This window comes from Mizuhopecten yessoensis, unplaced genomic scaffold (genome assembly GCF_002113885.1).
Source record: "Mizuhopecten yessoensis strain PY_sf001 unplaced genomic scaffold, ASM211388v2 scaffold9157, whole genome shotgun sequence".
In the NCBI taxonomy this organism is placed as follows: domain Eukaryota; kingdom Metazoa; phylum Mollusca; class Bivalvia; order Pectinida; family Pectinidae; genus Mizuhopecten; species Mizuhopecten yessoensis.
The window spans coordinates 1296174-1319172 of NW_018407907.1; the positions used below are offsets into that span (position 1 = coordinate 1296174).

The 22999-nt window shown below is 38.0% G+C and overlaps 1 protein-coding gene across 1 annotated transcript in view; it reads right to left on the minus strand.

Annotated features, from left to right (window-relative positions):
• Positions 1 to 22999, minus strand: part of LOC110457457 (ATP-dependent RNA helicase DDX1-like) — a 266330-nt gene that overhangs the window by 209866 nt on the left and 33465 nt on the right. The window contains exon 20 of the mRNA XM_021508746.1: positions 693 to 804. Within this exon, the coding sequence (XP_021364421.1) occupies positions 693 to 804 (112 nt within the window). The remainder of the gene's footprint in view (positions 1 to 692; positions 805 to 22999) is intronic.

A 22999-nucleotide genomic window follows, 5' to 3' on the forward strand; every position in this document is an offset into this window, starting at 1 on the left:
CGACCTTCCTTGAGATGTTCCGTTGCTAACCAGTGTCGACCTACCTTGAGATGTTCCATTGCTAACCAGTGTCGACCTACCTTGAGATGTTCCATTGCTAACCAGTGTTGACCTACCTTGAGATGTTACGTTGCTAAGCAGTGTTGACCTACCTTGAGATGTTCCGTTGCTAAGCAGTGTCGACCTACCTTGAGATGTTACGTTGCTAAGCAGTGTTGACCTACCTTGAGATGTTCCGTTGCTAACCAGTGTCCACCTACCTTGAGATGTTCCGTTGCTAAGCAGTGTCGACCTACCTTGAGATGTTACGTTGCTAAGCAGTGTTGACCTACCTTGAGATGTTCCGTTGCTAAGCAGTGTCGACCTACCTTGAGATGTTACGTTGCTAAGCAGTGTTGACCTACCTTGAGATGTTCCGTTGCTAAGCAGTGTCGACCTACCTTGAGATGTTACGTTGCTAAGCAGTGTTGACCTACCTTGAGATGTTCCGTTGCTAAGCAGTGTCGACCTACCTTGAGATGTTACGTTGCTAACCAGTGTCGACCTGCCTTGAGATGTTCCGTTGCTAACCAGTGTCGACCTACCTTGAAATGTTCCATTGCTAACCAATGTCGACCTACCTTGAGATGCTCCATTGCTAACCAGTGTCCACCTACCTTGAGATGTTCCATTGCTAACCAGTGTCGACCTACCTTGAGATGTTCCGTTGGCGGAGATGTTGTCGTTTTGATGGACACCGTCAGTGGCTACGTGTCGCTGTAGGTTCTTCCATCTTGTGTCCTGTGTTGGGTCAATCCTGCACACCTGTAATATACACAAACAGTCACCTGTACAGTTGTCCCATCTCTGTATATGGTAATATATTCATGAATTCATAATTGACATGCAGGAGAGGAAAGAGTATCATGGTCTGAATAGGATTTGAAACCAGGCTATTGACATCATTCAGTTTTGCTACATTCCTCCTTCATTTTTCTTAGTCTATACCACCAAATACAATACTATTTACAATCAAGGTACGTCACCCCTTTGCCAAGCGTATACACAGTACTTGAAACAAGGTTTGATCAATTTTGGCATCTGCCTCTAACAGGAGAGGTAAAATGCACTGCCAGACCGGGATTCGAGCCCCAAACCTCCAAACTCTATACAGACACTCTAACCAAATGTGCTTTCTGGTCACCGGCCATTGACACAGTTCAGTTCTGTTATAGATATCTTAATAATCAAAGGTACATTACGTGACAATTTCTAAGAAAAACATTAGGTTAAATACCCTAGATCTGATTTGGTATTTTTGCCATCTCCGAGAGTATGCGATACTACACTTGTCAGCAGTCACTATGCCCATGCACAATTCAGCCAACAGAAAAAGAAGAGTGCTGCCAAGACTTATGTCCCTTGCAATAGGGGGTTATTGTCACGACTTCTTATTTCCTTTTGATTTTTGTCGTCTGCCATGGCGTCTGAACAATCACAATTAGGAAGGGAAAATCCCAAAGACTTTTGCAGTAGTAAAACATAGTAATAATTAAGAGGAAACAAAGTAATTAGCTTAAGAAATTACTGTTTTAGAGTGATTTGAACAGATTACTGGCCGTGTTCTAAATAAATGCCAATGCCAGAAGCAAACAAGCAATGATCTATTGCAACAGTTGACGGACCCTCGTCACACGAGGTTCAGAGAGTTTTGTCCTGTGCTGTACTAATCAGTTTTTATGTCTCTTCCCCTCTGGTACAGTTCTATCATAAAACTGCTTCCTCAGGAAAGGGTCGTAAAATGTTAATTGTACATCAAACCCATTACCACAATGAATATTTTCTTACCCTGGACAGGGATATCCACCATTTTACCGGAGTGAGATTTTCTTATCTCTTACCCTGGACAGGGATATCCACCATTTTACCGGTGTGAGATTTTCTTATCTCCCCCTAGGGTTGAGACAAGCTGTACGTGTTCTTTGCACGTTCTCAACAATTGTACGACGTCATAGCAACAATACCATGACGTTACGGCAACAATACAATGACGTCATGTTGTCAATTCAGCCGCATCAAATCAACATTGTCTTGCATTGATGTAATGTCTATATAAAATACATAAGAGGGTAAACAGGGTAAGAGAAAATAATCATTCACCCCCTTGGGAGTGAGACAGGGTTACCTCGGGGTAATATTCTTAAGCTGTCAAACACTCGGCAAGCCTCGTGTTTGACAACTGAAGAATATTACCCCTGGGGTTGAGATTACCCTGTGTCACCCCCAAGGGGGTGAAAGATTCTATTATTCTCGCACCTCAGACAGAGATATCCCACGTTTATATCGCATGCTATGTATTCATCCGCACGTTAACTGCTTGAAATTGACAATTTGTAGTATAAATGTTCTGTTTTGTCGTTATATGTATAGTTTTGATGTTGTTAGATATTTGATGTTGTGAATAAAATATAATCTTCACTTTGAAATACGCTGTAATCTATGTAAGGACAGACTACATTTTACGCAGGAGCATTCAAATGTAGCTTTAGTAGTGCAGAGGTAATTATCATTTGGGGCCCAAGGCGGGATACTTGTTGTTTTTAGCAAAATTGAAAAGTTCTTTTTCGAACTAAAAGATGCGAGAAAAAAATCAATAACCTGTAACTGAATGAGATCAGGTTATCTCGGCTAAGAATATGTAACATCCCAACCTCGGCTTACGCCTCGGTTGGGATTTTGTTACAGAATCTTAACCCTCAACTGAGATAACCGGATCTTGCTCAGTTACAGGTAAAAGATTTTATTAACCTAGAACTGAAAGTCAGAGGCTAATCAGTGTCCTACCTTTTTACATTAAACACAACCCCAATGAGCCTGCATCGCTCGCCTGGCATTAATCTCACACATGTAACCTTAAAAGTGATCTAAAATAAAGCTACAGGCAAAATATCAGTATTTATGACTATAGGTCATTCAAAAGAACCTGTTAAAAGATTTAAAACATTTGACCCCTGTGACCTTGAAGTTTAACAAGGTCATTACGTTGAACAAACTTTATAGTCCTTTATCTCAGCATGCAACTTGCCAAATATCACCACCCTAGCCCTTTAGTTTAATGAGATTAGGTCATTTAAAGGTTTTTACATATTTGACCAAATGTGACCTTGAAAGTGGGTCAAGGTCATTCAAATGACTTGATAGCCTTTCATCAAAGCATGCTACTGGTCAAGTTTCAGAAGAAGTCATTTAAATATTTTCAACAAAATTGACCCTTGTGACCTTGAATATAAGTCAAGATTATTCATTTTAACAAACTTGGAAGCCCCTTACTCTAGCATGCTATTGGGCATATATCATCATCCTCAGGGCCTTTTGGTTATTCAGAAGAAGTTGTTTAAAGATTTTGAACATATTTGATCCCTGTGACCTTGAATAAAGTTGAGGTCATTCCTTTGAACAAAATTAGTAGCCCTTTATCCCAGCATGTAAGGGGCTAAATCTCATTCTGGGCCTATTGGTTATTCAGAAGAAGTTGTTTAGAGATTTTAAAAATATCCTGTGACCTTGAATATAAGTCAAGGTCATTCATTTTAACAAACTTGGTAGCCCTTCATCCTAGTATGCTACTGGCAAGATATCATTATCCTGGTCCTTATGGTTATTCAGAAGAAGTTGTTTAAAGGTATTTTTAGACAATTGACCCCTGTGACCTTGAATATGACTGAAGGTCATTCATTTGAACACACTTGGTAGCCCTTCATCCCAGCATGGTACTGGCCAAATATCCTCATCCTGGACATTTTGGTTATTAAGAAGAAGTTGTTTAAAGATTTTAACATATTTGACCCATGTGACCTTGAAAATGGGTTAAGGTCATTTATCTGAACAAACTTGGTAGCCCTTCATCCCAGTTTGCTTCTTGCGAAATATCATCATCCTTAGCATACTTATGGTTATTAAAAACAATTGGTTTTAAAGTAAAATCTTGGCGTCGGACACCAAACGGACACTGGACATATTTTACCATATACATTCAAACTTCTATAAATGAATTCACCCTCAAATTCATATTAAATATCGGAAAGATTTTTGGCATCTTGTTCTAAAATGAGTTTCAGAGTGAAAAATAAAATGGGTTGTTGGCATCTTGTTCTAGGGTAAGAAGGGTGAAAAATATAATTGGGGCAACATTTTTCTTTCCAATTTCACAGTTGTTTCATTCTTTAGCCGCCTTCAAAGCTATACTCGTAGCTATGATCACGATCTCATCACAGATCCATGGTGACCTGTCAGGCACCTAATCCTAACTTTAGCCGTTATGCCATCTCAGACCCACTGTGAACAGCCAGCACTTTATACATGAGTTGATGGTTGTGGAAGATCCACTCCGACCTCAAGTCACCCTGGTGACAATCGTCAAACTATAATGACATTCACTTCAATTAAAATGTCATTTGTAAGCCGAAACCTATCACAAACTCATGTCATTGTTATAATACGACCTCATCACAGCTCCAGGGGTAATCTGAAGAAAATACTTCAGGTCCAAGCTGGCACGATTTGATATTGATGGTTTGTGCAACAGCTATAGAATGTTTCACAGTCGTAAACTGGATTAAATGTGATCTCCACGGTCATAGCTGCACTACACTTGCCGTCACTAGTGCCCCTCTTCTTGTTTGTACGTAGCATTAGCTATCAAATACAATGGCTATGGGTTGGGGATTTCAACCATTCCAAAGCTATGACTAAAGAATTAAGTCCCTTAGGGGTTAGGGCCACACCCCAGGATCAATTCTTATCTCATGATTGTTTCTTGGATGCTCAGCAATTGTATATTTGGTTAAAGGGTGGGGATCTAGATAAAGTCAAAATAAAAAATTCGTTTTGGCCCTGCCCCTCCGATCTGTGGGTCAGACCTTAGTCTGGTAATATTGAATTTTTACCACCTAAAGATGCTTCCAACCAAATATGATTGATATCCTTGTCTTAGTTTCAGATTAGAAGTCGCCTAAAGCAAATATATGGCCAAATTACCCCTTTTTCGACCCCTGGTCCCTCAGCCCCCGGGAAGGGACCAGCTAATAAAAAGAAAACATTGAGTTACCTATGTTATTCAATTTATAGAATCATGTCATATTTTTGCATATTTATTCTTGCAATACCACTACAGGAACAATAGGACGAGTAATAGACGTCATAGAGTTTCACATTAAATTATACCTTCTGAATGCAGACAACAAAATTTATTTTAAGTCAAGATGGCAAATTTTTATTTTTGCAATATTTGTAAGAATTCCTGATCATGTGATAAAAAAGAGACCTTATATCTGTTCCCTGGTTTCCATAAAGGACAGATGAAAAAAATGTCACAGTTTTTTTCAGTTATTTCACGAGAGATTCAATAAGAAAAAAAAATCCTTATACTTATTTCATCAATCTCATATAGAATATAATCTTTAACTCATTTAAAACTCCTACATATTTAAGCTGGACTTGCCCGGACTTTGATTTGGGAAGGTTCAAATGTGACTTTAGGGGTGAATGGGTTAAATTTCTTCAAACAAACATTGATTTCCACAGAAGTATTTTTTACTATAAGTACATCAAGTCACAGCTACCAAAAACTTTCTTTATTCTAAATTCCTGAGAGACTTCTCAAAACCGCCATTTCACTCATTCACGCCTGAAATTTCATAATGAACTATTCAAACCTAAAATTCAATTGGAGGATTTCAAATGTGTCTTCAGGGGTGAATGAGTTAAGGGTCCCCTTATGAACAAGAGATGCCGATAGTTTTGCAATCTTGCAGGGTTCAAATCAGGCTGTTCGTATCAGAAACGCTAAGGAATACTGGAGTCAGCACTTCAGAGACCTATGGGTGGGTGGGAAATGCTGGTAACACAATCAAAACTTCTGCATTGCTGCATTATAAACCCTTGTCCAAATCGGCTTGCAATATATATCAAGACCTCTAATTCAGCCATTTGACAAATCGGTCCAGAACGTGATTTTTGACAAATAAATGAAAGACCAGACAAGGGGGAAGCTGTATAAATATTAAACCATTACATTGCTTGGTCAATTGGCAAAGCCTTAAGTTATAACAACCCTGTATCAGGAAGAATCTTTATAAAAGAAAACATGTGTATGACGTCATGTCTAACGTGTTCTGGCATTCAGCGTCTTAAAATATATATATCGACAAACATTTTGTCATAAGAATAGGAATCTGAATGTTCCATGAATGTGAAATGCTCTTAGTCTGGGTTGTACGACCTTGATCCTTTTACAACATGGCTGGGAGCAGACGGAAACGTTTTTTTTATTATATATTATTCGACATTGCATTCTGCTGTCCTTTCTATATCTTGAATGTGCTTTTTCATATGTGCAAGAACCCTGACAAATTAAATGAAATTGCACAACATTGGATATCTATCATGAGTAATCGAAATTAATCTTATTCAAATGTAAAAGTCCTTCGATACTGTTAGATAATTTGGAAGAGCGATAGTACTGCAACACTGGCACATATTCCTGAACAGTTCCAGGCATTCTGTATTATGCTTCGTATACATATCTCCATAAAAGAGCTAGTTTAAGGTATATTCCATGTATAATGAAATCGGCAAACACCGGTCAACATTGGGAAACTTTGTCATCTGGTAATTCCCCCGAATCGTGACATCATTTTCGGTATGAGTTACCGCCCCTTGGGGAAACCCCGATTGTAAACAAATGGCGACTCTTCGTTATTTGCGCGGCCGTTCTAAGAAAATCTCGTCAAAGTTACGCATGGTCAAGGAATTTGAAGTATATGTAGTTATTATTATAGCGGTGGACATGTGTGATCAGAGGAAGGAATTTGCGAAAATGATTTCAATAAGATTTTGTCAGTTTGGAAATATGTAATATCCCAGTTTTACTTTATAAACAAATAATGTACATATTAAACTGGTCCCTTCGTCAAGCTGTTGGTGCATACAGTAAAACTTTGATATAAGTATAAAGAAATATCATTTAAGCATGATACAAACTGATGATAAATGAATAATAATAATAATAATAAATAATAATTTGAGGTTCTTCTATACCGCTTTATCACAGCCTAGTTCGCAGGTTGTCTCAAAGTCATTCACAAATTATTCTCTGTGGTTATAGGGCCTTTGCAACCAGCCATTATCTTTCTCAATTCCCTGGGGAACATACAGCCGGTGCTGCCATTTCGGCACAGCTAGCATTCTACAATTCTAGCACTGCCCAACCACGTACTCATTTACAGCTGAGTAGACTGGAACAAGCGGAGTAAAGTACCTTGCTCAAAGATACAACATGGTGCCATGCTGTGACTCGAATCTGCCACCTTTCTGTCATGAGCCCGCGTCCTACCACTAGACTACCGCGCCTCCAAATGGTCTGTGTGGCTTTGTAGACTATATTTGTTACACAGAAGATCTACAGCTACAAACAGACTCTTGTAACACAGCCAAACTTGTAGACTGCACAGACTGGATTTGTCCAGGATTGTTAAACTGAAAATCAATGGAGTTCTTAGCATGGACGACTAACACAGCATGACAATTTGATGTTTTACGATGGGGCAATGTGTATAAAGTGCAATATTACAACCTCCTGAAAACCTGTGATTAGTTGCTTTATTGGTCCGAATACTCCGTCAGAAAGATATCAATAATGCATAAAAATAAAAGAATAACAGGCCCTGCTGATTGGTAGACATAAATAGCTCAACATTTTTATAATTTTTCATTTTTTTTATCTTTCTGTAATCTGAAGTCACATCTACGCTACAATGTCGAGAATTTTTACGATCATTCAGATCATGTTGTAATATCAGTGGCTCTCTGATTGTATTGATTTCAACACCAAAAATATATATAAGGAATTAATAAAACAGGACATCATTCATTTATAAAAGTAACAAGAGGTCCAGAGAGCCTGTATTGCTCAACTGGATCTTTCTGCCCAACAATGGTATGTATGGCTAAACTTGGGGATTTCAACCATTTCGAAGTCATTGCCAAGAAATTAAATTTCTATGAGTGGGGCCATATACCCCAGGGTCAATTCTAATATCATGACTCTTTATATGCCTTTCAATTGTATATATGGTTATGGGCAAATTAAATTTCTATGAGTGGGGCCATACCCCAGGGTCAATTCTAATATCATGACTCTTTATATGCCTTTATGCCTTTATATACCCCAGGGTCAATTCTAATATCATGACTCTTTATATGCCTTTCAATTGTATATATGGTTATGGGGTGGGGATCTCTACTGTTCCAAAAGTATGGCTTAGGGGTTAAGTCCTTAGGGGTGGGGCCAGACCCCAGAGTCAATTATAATAGCATGATTGTGTTTGTCTCTAGATGCCCACCAATGGAGTAAGGGGCGTCAGGGGTTATGATAAGCCCCCCAGATGTAAAATTTGGAATCCCCACCACTTGAGAATGCTAAGCCCAACCAAATATTGTTGATATCCATCTCGCTTAAAGCAATATGGCAAAATTATTCCCTTTTTCTAACATTCAAATTCATAAAGCTGTTCATAAGTCATCAGAAAAGTTGTATTCAAGACAAAGAGAGGTCTTCTTTCCTTGATTTTGAGCATCGAAATCTTCATCCAAGAGTTCATAGGTCCACAAAGTACTTACCTACAAGTTTGATATAAAACAATCACTGTTTGAGAGGGTACAAGTAATCCACTAATTCATATACCCACCTAATGGTGATTTTTCTGGATAAACCACAAAATGTTGGGCCCCATGTAACATCTGATTTCAAAGTAATAAAATTATTGTTGCAAATGTTGGGTGTTTTCTTTGTGTATTGTTTATTTGATAAAGCCACAAAATTGTTTCTTCCTTTTTCTTAACATGACATCATTGCTAAAGTAATATATATATATATCCCAACAATATACAAGAATTAACATTCAGAATCAGATCCATCAATGTAAAACTTAGATAATATTTTGCGATATGAACAACGAAGACAGCTGATTTTTCCAATCGCCACCCACTTAATGCTTAGCAAGTTATTGTCATCTGTATTCAGGGGTCATTTGAACTTTTCGGCTTGACAAAGGAACAAGTGTTTTTGAAAGCATACAATACTAGTTTCAAACAGTTTTGGCTTCAATTTAGTTAAAACCTTGGGAAGAGTTGTCATTTAGAGTAAATCTTCCAAATGGACCACTTTTGACCATGTGACCTCCAACACCCAAAACAGTTCTTTATTTGTGTATTTTTTTCATCTCAGAGACAAAACATGCAGCAGTGAGTACCACTAAAATGCAGTAAAAAAGGGTAGGAAGTAAATGTCATATCAAGCGAACAGGTCCGCTTTTTAACTCATTCACCCCTGAAGACGCATTTGAACTCTTCCAATATAAAGGTTGGAACAGTTCATTATGAAATTTCAGGGGTGAAGGAGTAAACCTCTTGGCCCTAACAGAGTCAGCTCCTTTATTTGTATAAATTATGATTCTTATGGATTTTTTAGCCATCAGAATAAATAAATCTTTTAATTTTGCTATGGATTTGAAATGGCTTTCAAAAATTACAAGGAAAATACAAATTTGGTATTTTATTGCATTCTGATCATGCTTACCCTTCCAGCTTGATTGTGTTAAAGCTGTACTGTGGCCATCCGATTTCTTTGCATGGATATCACACTTAATTCTACTATTGTACCATGAGAGAAGTATGAACATTGATAGCTCCAATTCTACATGTAAATAAATCAGTAATTTTTTATCATATTGTACAGTAAACCTCATTATACTGCCACCATTTGTCCAGGGAAATGTTGGCCCTATAATGAGGTTTGGCAATAAATTGAAGAAATGGTATACAGGAACTCTAAAGGAAACAAGAAAAATGGACATTGAATTATGTTGGCAGTATATGAAGTGGCAAAAGAAATGAAGCGGCATTATATGGAGGTTTTACTTTAGTTTTTAGATAACCTAACGGACATCATAACAAGATCGGTGAAGATTTCTTTGTCTCAAGCATTGAATACATAGCAGGCTAATGCTAATCACAGCACTGTTGTATTTTTTTTTGAGCAAGTTGTCTTGATAATTTCATATAAAATGCTATATTTCAACTGATATTTGAGCTATGAGAGATAACACATGGCCCTGTTAATCAATAAATGCAGCCGATACCTTCAAGACATGATTAACAATCTAATTACAAATCCCTGTTAAATCGATGTTAATCAGCGTTTTATCAAATTCCAATATCATTCCGGTATTAATCAAATCCATAAAATTGGATTATTTTTCACGGCATCCTGTCAAATGATATGATTACATGTGAATCTGCATACTTTGAAACAAAAGTGCAAATATAATCCTACTGGCCCCATTCGTAGCAGAAACACATTGAGGAAAAGGGTCGTTAGGTGTTGCATCAAACTCTAATAACACGTGAATCAGAGACCTGAGCTGAAGACCTGCAGGAATAAATTGAATTAGTTGTTTTTTCTTGTAGGTCAACCGAGATATTAATTTTGAACATGCATATTATTACAAATCCCCATTCAACGGCACAAACCTGAACCTATTCATCAGAATCTTTTTTACGACCATGACAATAGCTTTAATATAAGATCCCGAAAAAAAATGCACATTGCAGATCTTTTATGATATAATTATACAAGAGGCCCAATGGGCCTGCATCGCTCACCTGTTATTAATCTAACACTTGAAATCTTAAGATTTCATAAGAACCTATTAAAGATTTAAACACATGACGCCTCTGACCTTGATTGTTGAACAAGGACATTAGGTTGAAAGTGGATCAAGGTCATTCATTTGAACTAACATGGTAGTCCTTCATCCCAGCATGCTACAGGCCCAATTTAAGTACCCTGGCCCTTTTGCTTATTGAAAAGAAGTTGCTTGAAGATTTTACGGTATTTGACCCTGTGACCTTGAAAGTTGGTCAAGTTCATTCAGTTGAACAAACTTGATAGTCCTGATAGTCCTTCATCCCAGCATGCTACAGGCCCAATATCAGTACCCTGGGCCATTTGGTTATTGAGAAGAAGTTGTTTGAAGATTTTAAAGACATCTGACACCAGTGACCTTGAAAGTGGGTCACAAACTTGGTAGCCCTTGATCCCAGCATGCTACTGGCCAAATATCATCTTCCTAGGCTTTTTGGTTATTGAGAAGAGGTTGTTTAAAGCAAAAAGTTGATGCCGGACAGACGGACGCCGGATGCCGGACGCCGGACGCCGGATGGACGGACAGGTGAGCTAATAATAAATATGAAATATTTACAAATAAAAATACTATCAATACCAGTTTCCTGAGTATAAACATAACTGTGATATTTTTTCCTAAAAATTGAAATTGATTTGTTGCAAATTGTTGCAATCCCTGACTGTCTCAAACCTGTTTGAAAAAAAAGAAATAATTGACAATTATAAAATCGAAAAAAATGTCTGACTGGACAATTCTGAAATAATATAACAGAAAACTTTAATAGATGGATTACAAGAGGCCCAGAGGGCCTGTATCGCTCACATGGCTACCAAAGCAATATTGGCAAAATATTATCCGAATGAGATCAAGGGAATATGCCAGACCCCAAGGCCAATCCTTGTAGCATATCTGTACATGTATTAGATTCTTCATGCCCAGCAATTTTATGTATGGTTATGGGGTGGGGATCTCAACTGTTTCCAAGCTTTGACTCAACCATTTCAAAGTTATGACCCAGGGGTTAAGTCTGCAAGGGTGGGGCAGACCCTGGGCTCAATTCTAATATCATGACTGCATTCGTCTTTTTATGCCAACAATTGTATATACAGTTTTGGGGTGGGGATATAAACCATTTCAAAGTTATGACCCAGGGGTTAAGTCTCCAAGGGTGGGGCAGTCCCCAAGGCCATCCTGGAAGCATATGTGCAATCATCTCTTTATACTCAGCAATTGTATATACCGTTATAGGGTGGGGCTCTCAACTGTTTCCAAGCTGTGACTAACAAACTAGGTCCCTAGGGGTTCGGTCAGACCCCAGGGTCTATTCTGATATCATGACTGCATTCGTCTTTTTATGCCCAGCATTTATATATATAGTTTTGGGGTGGGGATCTCAACAGTTTTAAAGTTATGGCCCAGGGACTATGTCTCCAAGGGTGGGGCCAGACCCTATAGCCATCCTGGAAGCAAATGTGCATTCTTCTCTTTATACTCAGCAATTGTATACCATGGTTATATGGTGGGGATCTCAACCATTTCCAAGTAATACACTTTTTTTGGCCCCACCCCTTAGCCCGGGGGGTCAGCCCCACCATTTGTACAATTTTGAATCCCTGCCTCCCATGAATGCTTCCGACCAAATATGATCAATATCCATGGCATAGTTCTACAGTAGAAGTCGTTTATAGCAATATAGCCAAATTGCCCCCTTTTTGGCCCCGCCCTCAGCCCCACCATTTGTATAATTTTGAATCCCCACCACCTAGGGATGCTTCCAGTCAAATATGGTTGATATCCATGGCATAGTTCTACAGAAGAAGTCGTTTGTAGCAATATAGCCAAATTGACCCCTTTTTGCCCCACCCCTCAGCCCCCTGTGGGGTCAGCCCCATCATTTGTACAATTTTGAATCCCCACCACCTAGGGATGCTTCCAGTCAACAAGAGGCCCAATGGGCCTGCATCGCTCACCTGGTATGAATCTCACACTTTAAAAGTGATCTATAATAAAGCTACAGGCAAAATAAAATATCAGTATTTATGATTAAAATTCATTCAAAAGAACCTGTTATTTTTTTTTTAAACATTTCACCCCTGTGATTAAAAGTCAAATAAAGTCATTATGTTGAACAAATTGTATACCCTTTCATCTCAGGATGCAACTTGCAAAGTATCAACATCCTTGGACCCATGGTTATTCAGAAGAGGTTGTTTAAAGATTTAGACATATTTGACCCCTGTGACCTTGAATATAAGTCAAAGTCATTCACTTTAACAAACATAGTAGTCCTTGATCCAAGCATCCTGAGCCTTTTGGTTATTCAGAACAAGTTGGGTTTTTTTTTATATTTTGAACATATTTGCTCCTTGTGACCTTGACTATGATTTAAGGTCATACATTTAAACAAACTTGGTAGCCCTTGATCCTAGTATGCTACTGACTTAATATCATCACCCTGAGCATTTTTGGTTATTCAGAAGAAGTTGTTTGATGTTTTTAACATATTTGACCCCTGTGACCTTGAATAAAGGTGAAGGTCATTCATTTGAACAAACTTGATAGCCCTTTACCCCAGCATGCTACTGGCCAAATATCATCACCCTGGGTATTTTGGTTATTGAGAAGAAGTTGTTTAAAGTTTTAAACATATTTGACCCCTGTGACCTTGAATATGGGTGAAGGTCATTCATTTGAACAAACTTTGTAGTCCTTCATCACAGCATGCTACTGGCCAAATAACACCTCCCTGGACATTTTTGTTATCAAGAAGAAGATGTTTAAAGTTTTTAATATATTTGACCCCTGTGACCTTGAAAATGGGTGCAGGTCATTAATTTTAACAAACTTTGTTGCCCTCTATCCCAGTTTGCTTCTGGCCAAATATCATCACCCTAGGCCTTTTGGTTTTTTAAGAAGAAGTTGTTTAAAGTAAAACATTGACGCAGGACGCCGGACGACAGACAGACGGACCGACGGACAACGGACGATTTTGAATCCCCACCACCTAGGGATGCTTCCAGTCAAATATGGTTGATATCCATGGCATAGTTCTACAGAAGAAGTCGTTTGTAGTAATATAGCCAAATTGACCCTTTTTTGCCCCAACCCTCAGCCCCCTGGGGGGTCAGCCCCATCATTTGTACAATTTTGAATCCCTGACACCTTGGGATGCTTCCAATTAAATATGGTTGACATCGACTTCTTATTTCCAGAGAAGAAGTCGCTTAAAGCAATATAGCCAAATTGACTCCTTTTGGCCCCACCCCTCAGCCCCCTGGGGGGTCAGCCCAACCATTTGTACAAATTTGAATCCCCACCACCTAGGGATGCTTCCAGTCAAAGTTAGTTGAATTCCAATCAGTGGTTAAGAAGAAGAAGTCGTTTAAAGAATTTGTTGACGGACGGATGGACGGATGGACGACGGACGCCACGGTATGGCATAAGCTCACCTTGGTCCTTCGGACCAGGTGAGCTAACAATCAACTCTATCTCTACAATTAAACTGAAGAAAAACACATTTGAATGAATTTTAAAAAGTTCTGCCTTCAGACTGACTCTGAAGGGCATTAGTTGTTAATGAACAATGAATGACATACTTTGCCGGACCAAATCCTTCAAATTCTATTTTGAAAGAAAAATAATTTTAAAAGGTTTGCCGTGACGTTCCTTAGTTAATAACATTCGTAAGTAACAAATCTGTCACTTCAGTCATGGGAAATATTGTAAAAATATATTTTTTGCCGTTCCTATCAATGTAGTTTAGATGCAAATAACCAGGTAATGGTGTGTGCCGCGATGTATGAAACGGTTTAATTAAATCGTAGAAACCAGCGTAAACCAATACAAATGGAGATATCATACCCATGCCTACAGCTAGATTCCTTGGTAATAGCCGATTTTATTACATCTCCTATGTTACGTAATCTTAACTTTCCTCACTGAATCAATACATTTATGTCGGTCCAAGGCACACGTTATTAAGACTTTACACTACGTAGATATTTCTGTTCAATCAGATCGTGCAGACGAAACGACAATTCGCTTTCGACCGAAGTTTAGAAATACTACAATTTGCCTGTCTGAAGAAATATATGTGCATGTCAGTTTTCAATTGTACAGAGTATAACTGTCTTGTTACGGGTTTATTTGAATATAACAGTGATAAATTACTGAACCAAGTGACATGGTGTCTGGACTTTTCTATTGTAACCCCGTACTTATATCAGTTAGGCCTTTAGCTATGGGAATTATCCTCTGTATTTCCGAAGTCATAAGGCATATGTGCCCTACTCACGATTAGGCACCCTACAATTTTCCTCTATGAACAACTGAAGAAATATCTTTAACTTTCAACAATTGAGCATATACAGCTTTATCTGAAAAACATTAAAAGACAATGTGTATGCATCACGCCTGGCTACAAAGTCTCACGTATTCCATTTGTGACGAAATCATGTTTCAAGCGAAAGTCAAAGGACTTACAATTGATTGATGTCATGGCAAAGAGGAGGTGACACTGGTACAAATCAACGAGGTTGTACACATTGTGGTATATTCCGTCTTTGCGTATTGCAGAGTTATCTTCACTTGTGAGCAGGTATTGATTGTTACGTCATTTGTTTGTGAGAGTAACGACGTCAATTTTTGAGAAAGCGACGTAATTTTCTCACACACACCAATGACGTAACAATCAAAACCTGCTCACAAGTGCAGATAACTCTGCAATACGAAAAGACAGAATTAAAGTATACAAAATACATCATCCACCCTGATCAGTGTCATCAAGTACTGACTACTGGATGTGTTTACTATGAATAGAGATGTAGCATATCTTAATAGGGTAAAATACTGTGGATTCCTAGCTGTACTTCCCACTGAAATGTAGGTTTCCGTATACGCAGTGACCTCCCCTTAACTTCCTTTTGGATATAACTGTAACAACAATTGGGCCTGACCAGACAACTTCCATTGACTCTAGGTAACTCAGTCTGTAAGAGTGATAATATAACAGTCTGAAGTCCTGGGTCTGTATTCATGAAACTGTTCTCATGCTGAAGCATGCATTCTGTGCTCAAACCAGATTTCTTGTAAAACAATCAAAAAGTCAAATGTAAACATGGAGAAAAAAAAGTTTTTATTAATTTTATAACTGATACAAGAAATAAGGCTTGAACACAAAATCCATGCTTCAGCATGAGAATGGTTTCATGAATAATGGGCCCTGGGTATGAATCCCAATCTAGGCCAACTAAATTATTTTACATTCAGAAAACTGGGCTTGGTAATATTGTTTATTTCATCTTCATTATGTTTTTCATAAAAGTCCAACAATTAAGGTATGGTTTTTCTTTTCAGAAATTATATTCATGCTGGAAAAAACATTTTCGAAAACTAAACCGGAATTGATCAAACACAGGTGGTCTTTTAACATAGGTTCAGTTCACAATCAAATCACTACAAGAGGGAATACTAAAAGTGGCCTCTTGACTCAGGTGGTCTCTTATTGGGGGTGGACACATGAACAGGTCTGTATGTATATATCATATAACCAGTCTGTGGTTATTTTATTGTCAGATCAGTGTGGCAAGTATCCGAGTGACCAAAATATATGTGGTTGTCACAGCCTTGTCTTAATCCTCAGCAAGCCCTATGCTTTAACTCTTACAGAACCATGTTTATCAACCCTCTCGATTATTTAACTGGTTCCCATAAAGATCCTTTCACGTTTAATCTAACAAGAGGCCCAATGGGCCTGAATCGCTCACCTGGTATTAATCTCACACTTGTAATCTTAAAAGTGGACTAAAATACAACTACAGGCAGAATATCAGTGTTTGATTCATAAGAACATATTAAAAGATTTAAACATATGACGCCCGTGACCTTGAATGTTGAACAAGGACATTAGGTTGAACAGAGTTTATAGTCTTCCAACCCAGCACGCTTCTAGAAAAATGTCATTACCCTGTACCTTTTGGTTATGCAGAACAATTCATTTAAAGAATTAAACATATATTGACCACTGTGACCTTGAATATGGGCGAAGGTCATTCATTTGAACAAACATGGTAGCCCTTCATCCCAGCATGTTAATTGCCAAATATCATCACCCTAGGCCTCTGGATTATTCAGAAGAAGTTGTTTAAAGGTCTTAAAGATATTTGATCCCTGTGACCTTGAATATATGTCAAGGTCATTCATTTGAACAAACTTGGTAGCCCTTCATCCCAGTTTGCTTCTAGCCAAATATCATCACCCTGGGCCTTTCGGTTCTTAACAAGAAGTCGTTTTAAGTAAAATATCGACACCGGACGGACGGACGCCGCACCACGGCATAAGCTCACTTGGCATTTCGTGCCAGGTGAGCTAAAAATCAGATGGGCAATCTATAGCACACATATACATATGTAACAGTTTTTAGAATTTGATGACGATTTTAAAAGTTTTTCATTGTCACTGAATCTTGGCTGCAACCATTTATCACTTTATCCCTGTTACATACTTGATTTTCATGAATGTAAATCATGCAACCTCATAGGTGTCAACCTCTGAACCTCCAGTGAGGGAGATCTCCCTCTTTCCACATTTCCAATGATGGAGAAAGTATGTGAAATGGGACTGAAACTGTTTGGATTAATTCATCTTTCCCTTTTTATGTATCAAAATAACTCCAAGAAGCATTCATTTAATTCAAACACAGGTATATTCTAACCCTTGCATACCGGAGATTGAGAGGCGACGTACATCATAAATGTTTTAGAAATAATGAACAACTAACATGACCAGAAGGTAACAAAAGGAATCTTCGAGTTAGATACATCATCTACAACAAGAGGACATGCACAGAAAATCAGGAAAAAACATTGCAAACATGATATTCGGAAATATTCATTTAGCTTTAGGGTTGTTGAAATCTGGAACAGTCTCCCCGAATATGTTATTTACATCACCAACGATTAAGGACTTTGGCCGGCCATAGAGAAATCTCAGAAAATGACAATTAATGAATCCTATTTTCTAAATACGTTAAAAATATATTAAGATATGGATATAGAGGCAGAGTGTCTGCCTACATCCATTATTTATCCTATTGTATTTATCCTATTGTATACTAATGCCAACTTTTTGAAATTTCCATGGGGGAGATTACGCGTGCTCAGAATTAAAAGAATAAATAAAATGTGTGTATGTACTCCCTAGGAAAAAATAACACTTTTCTATGACATCCTTTGAGCTGTTCTTTCAGATGAAATCAATAGATCTTAGAAAATAGGAATAGTTTAGCAAATTCACAGGTTGAAAATACTCAATGTTAGAGCCCAAAATCGAGAGTCTCCCTCCTTAATAGGGAGAGTTGGCAAATATGCTGTTATCAACTTGACATCAAACATCTAGAACAGAAATATTTCTTAACACTTAATCTTGATTCATACACTTGAGAACTCCCACTTAGTTTTGTAATTATGACGAAAATAATGACATAACACACCCACTCCTTTGACAGTCTTGTTTGCTTTTAGCAATTAGTTTGTTAATATATGGTAATGATGCAATTTCTTTTCTACGATCGCTGAACTGAACAATTATGACACAGATTGACGTTGAAGAAAACTGCCGATGGGAGAAATCTTAATTACACCAGTCTATTTACACATAGGTTACAAACATTTGTATGACTTCTGTAATGTGATATCATTACATTCTATGATTTTTAAACAAATTATATATATGCATGTATTATACAAAAAGAGTTCCAAATCTGAACTAGAACACTGACAGGTCAGTAAGGGCCCCGTCTTGTGGCAATATATCCCCAATAATCATCAAGAATCAATCTGCCCATATAGCTGAGCTTGACGCTTCAAAAAGAATCGCAAGGAAGCAAAATATACATTTTACATGTGCTATGATCATGATGCGAGTCTTGTTTCCTTCCACCTCCATATTTGCTGGACTAACAAAAGAAATCTAAATACTGGTGCAATACTCATTTGTTAGCTTTGATTTGTTTTATTTCACCTTATATACCTCCTCCATCAAGAGCCAGGGTCAAAGTCAGCGATCCACTTTGTCTTTGACCTTTGGACCCAAATGACCTTGACCATTAACCCAGTGACCCTGATCTTTGGTCAGTTGACTTATTCTTTAATTCAGACCAACTTTGCTTCATAATATCATAAAAAAATGTTCATCAGTGAAAAATACAAAATTTGACCTTGACCCTATGGACCCTGTAACCTGGACCTAAGGTCTGTTGACTCTGTGTTAAGTTCTACACAAGTTTGCTACATAATAACATAAAATGACCTTGACCTTAAGTCAGTTGACTCCTTTTTCAATTCCGATCAACTTTGATTCATAAAGTCATTACAAAATGTTCATCAGGGAAAAGATACAAAATTTGATTGTGACCTTTGACCCAGTGACCTTGACCTTTGGTCAATTGACTCCTTGTTTAATTCTGACCAACATTCCTGCATAATGTCATAACAAAACTTTCCCTTCACCTTTGACCCAGTGACTTGGACCTTTGGTCATTGACTCCTCGTTTAATTCTGAGGAACATTGCTTCGAAGTGTCATACCAAAATGTTCACCAGTGAAAAGATACAAAATTTAACCTTGACCTTTGACCCAATGACCTTGACATTTGAATCTTATTACCTTAACCTTTGACCTCAACTTCTTACCTCATTATGTCTCTTTGTTTAATTCTGAACAACTTTGCTTCATTATGTCATAAAATGCTCATTAGTGAAAAGCTACTAAATTTGACCTTGACTTTTGAACCTAATGACCTTGACCTTTGATCTTGAATTATTACCTTAATGTGTATTTTTATGAACTGAACATCTTGACCAAGTTTCATGTACATCGGTCAATAAATACCAAAGTTATCAGGTATCTTCGATACGGGGCCCTAATGAGCAGCCTTTTCTTACACTATGAATGTGAATGTAAATCACGCAACCTCATAGGCGTCAACCTCTAAAACCTCAGGTCATGGAGATCTCCGTCTTTCCACATTATCAATGAGGGAGAAAGTATGTGAAATGGGACTGAAACTGCTTGGATTAATTCATCTTTCCCTTTTTATGTAACAAAAAGCATTCATTTGATTCAGACACACCTGTTATGATCATTACACACACCCTGCAGTAACTAGGAGATCATTTTGACCACAGGATGTAGATGAATGAGGGATTTTCGAGGGCGATCGGTAAATTTTGGTCAAAATGAGGGAGGTTTGACAGTTAAGTTTAACCTAAATTGTTTTATCAAGAGGATCAGATTCTAAATCCAAGACATCTTAAACCTATACAATTTCTCATATGTTAATAAACAGTAAAGCAGCTGATTTAATTTGTTAACGATAATTACTAAGTGATAAAAGCCGTGATCTTTAAGCTGAAATATGTCATATTAAGCATCCAAGGAAAACAATTATTTAGTTATGTTTTACAGTCACAATTTGAGGGGCCTTCATGATTATTAAAATGACCTTTTCCTTCAGCTAGAAAACTTAAGATATTGTAACTTTGACATAGAATAAAAAAAAAATATATTATCACCAAATTAGATTGGAAATACCTCTTACCTAGGAGAGTAAAATGTATCGCTCACCTGGATAACTAAGCAATCATGGCAAAATATTCTCCAAAAGAGATCCAAGGGAATATGCCTGACCCAAAGGCCAATCCTTGTAGCATATCTATATTAAATTTTTCATGCCCAGCAATTTTATGTATGGTTATGGGGTGGGAATCTCAACTGTTTCCAAGCTGTGACTCAGAAACTAGGTCCATAGGTTGTGGCCAGACCCCAGGATCAATTCTAATATCATGACTGCATTCGTCTCTTTTTGCCCAGCATTTGTATTTATAGTTTTAGGGTGGGGATCGCAACCGTTTCAAAGTTATGACCCAGGGGTTAAGTCTGCAAAGGTGGAGCAGACCCTGGGATCCATTCTAATATCATGACTGCATTAGTCTCTTTATGCCCAACAATTGTATATATAGTTTTGGGGTGGGGATCTTAACCATTTTGAAGTAATGACCCGGGGGTTAAGTCTCCAAGGCTGGGGCAGTCCCCAAGGCTATCCTGGAAGCATATGTGCATTCATTTCTTTATACTCAGCAATTGTATATATAGTTTTTGGGCGGGGATCTCAACTGTTTCCAAGCTATGACTAAGAAACTAGGTCCCTAGTGGTCCTGTCAGACCCCAGGGTCTGTTCTAATATCATGACTACATTCGTCTCTATATTTGTATATATAGATTTGGGGAGGGGATCTCAACCGTTTCCAAGTTATGACCAAGGGACTATGTCTCCAAGGGTGGGGCCAGACCCTAGGGTCATCCTAGAAGCAACTGTGCATTCTTCTCTTTATGCTCAGCAATTGTATATATGGTTATACGGTGGGGATCTCAACCATTTCCAAGTAATCAACTTTTTTTTGCCCCCCCCCCTTGGCGGGGGGGGGGGGGGGGGGGGGGGGGGGTCGGCAACACAATTTGTACAATTTTGAATTGATCCCTACCTCCCATGAATGGTTCCGACCAAATATGGTTGGTATCAATGGCACAGTTCTACAGAAGAAGTCATTTATAGCAATATAGCCAAATTGCCCCCTTTTGGCCACGCCCCTCAGTCCCCTAGGGGGTCAGCTCCAACATTTATACAATTTTGAATCCCCACCACCTAGGGATACTTCCAGTCAAATATGGTTGATATCCACCTCTTAGTTCCAGAGAAGAAGTCGCTTAAAGCAATTTAGCCAAATTGCCTGCTTTTGGCCCTGCCCCACAGCCCTCTGCGGGGTCAGCCCCACCATTTGTATAATTTTGAATCCCCACCACCTAGGGATGCTTCCAGTCAAATTTAGTCAAATTCCAATCAGTGGTTAAGAAGAAGAAGTCTTTCCAAGAAATTATTGACGTACAGACGACGGACGGACAACGGACGCCACGGTATGGCATAAGCTCACCTTGGTCCTTCGGACCAGGTGAGCTAATAATGCTTCCCCGACAGAAATATATCAACCCAGGGTGGTCAGATCTTAAATATCTAGCCCTAGGATATGCCGAGGGCTAGACTTTTTATCTTGCCCCATGGGTTGAGATTTTTCTGTCTTAAAATTACTCCTAAAGAGGGGAATGATTATTTTCCTCCCACATGAAATAAAAGTGGTAATTTCAAAGTAAAACCATCATTATAACTTGGCAGTTGCAGACTTAATTTTTTACTAAAGTGTTGGGTGACGGAGACTTGATCGCAATCATAGTGACTAATTAGATGTAAAATACTTTTAACATTAGTTTGCAGTAACTTATCCAACGGGGCATATAGAGATTAAGACAGGGCAATTAATATCTGCTTTTCAAAAAAAAAAAGAAGAAAAAAAAAGTAGGCGAGAGCACTTAATTAGGACAAATATAATTAAAACTGTGTATTCCTGTTTCGGCTCCAAATTAAAATATGATATGTCTACCAGGTAGATTAATAATCAACGCATAATAATAAAAAAAAATAAAAAAATAGCAATGTATTATTTTAAAACTTAAAGGGGCTGGTCAGGGAAAAAAAAAAAAAAAAAAATGGGTCTAAATGCATTCTCTGGCCTTCCAAAAATTATACCAGAGCAATATAATGGTCGAGTTCTGCTTGCAATGTCCAGTTTTGACCACTGAAATTTCAGAAATTAAGTGCAGATCTATTTATATATGTCACGTGGTTGTTTCGAAAGTGAGGCAGTGAAGATAACAACAATAGCACCCCGTCATGTGCCATGTCGGACTCAACTAGCGGACAAGTACGTAAATAATTGTCTTCAAAGGTCATGTATGATGCAAGTGGAGTATTCTTACCTACATTGTATATGTTGTTGTTATATATAACGGTATTGATACCTCGTGCCTGTCATGACTTTTGCATGCATCATTTTCTTTCGCTGCGATGTTTACATTTGGCCTTGTTGATGACTTACATGCATGCGGTAAAATTACATCACTGATCTGGGTCAATTGAGAGTTTTAGACTGTCAGGTGACGATATAGGATTTCTTTGATATAATTATAATTTTTACTCTTAGGGAGTGAATTTCAGCAAAATTTGAATCGGTATATTTTATAAGAAGGTATTTTAAACATGTGTATGCCATTTTAGCAAATATGACATTTTTTCCCCGACCAGCCCCTTTAAAAATATCACTGTCACAATAAATATCATAATATCTTCATTTTTTTTCATGCTTCATTTTGATTATTTTTTACTAA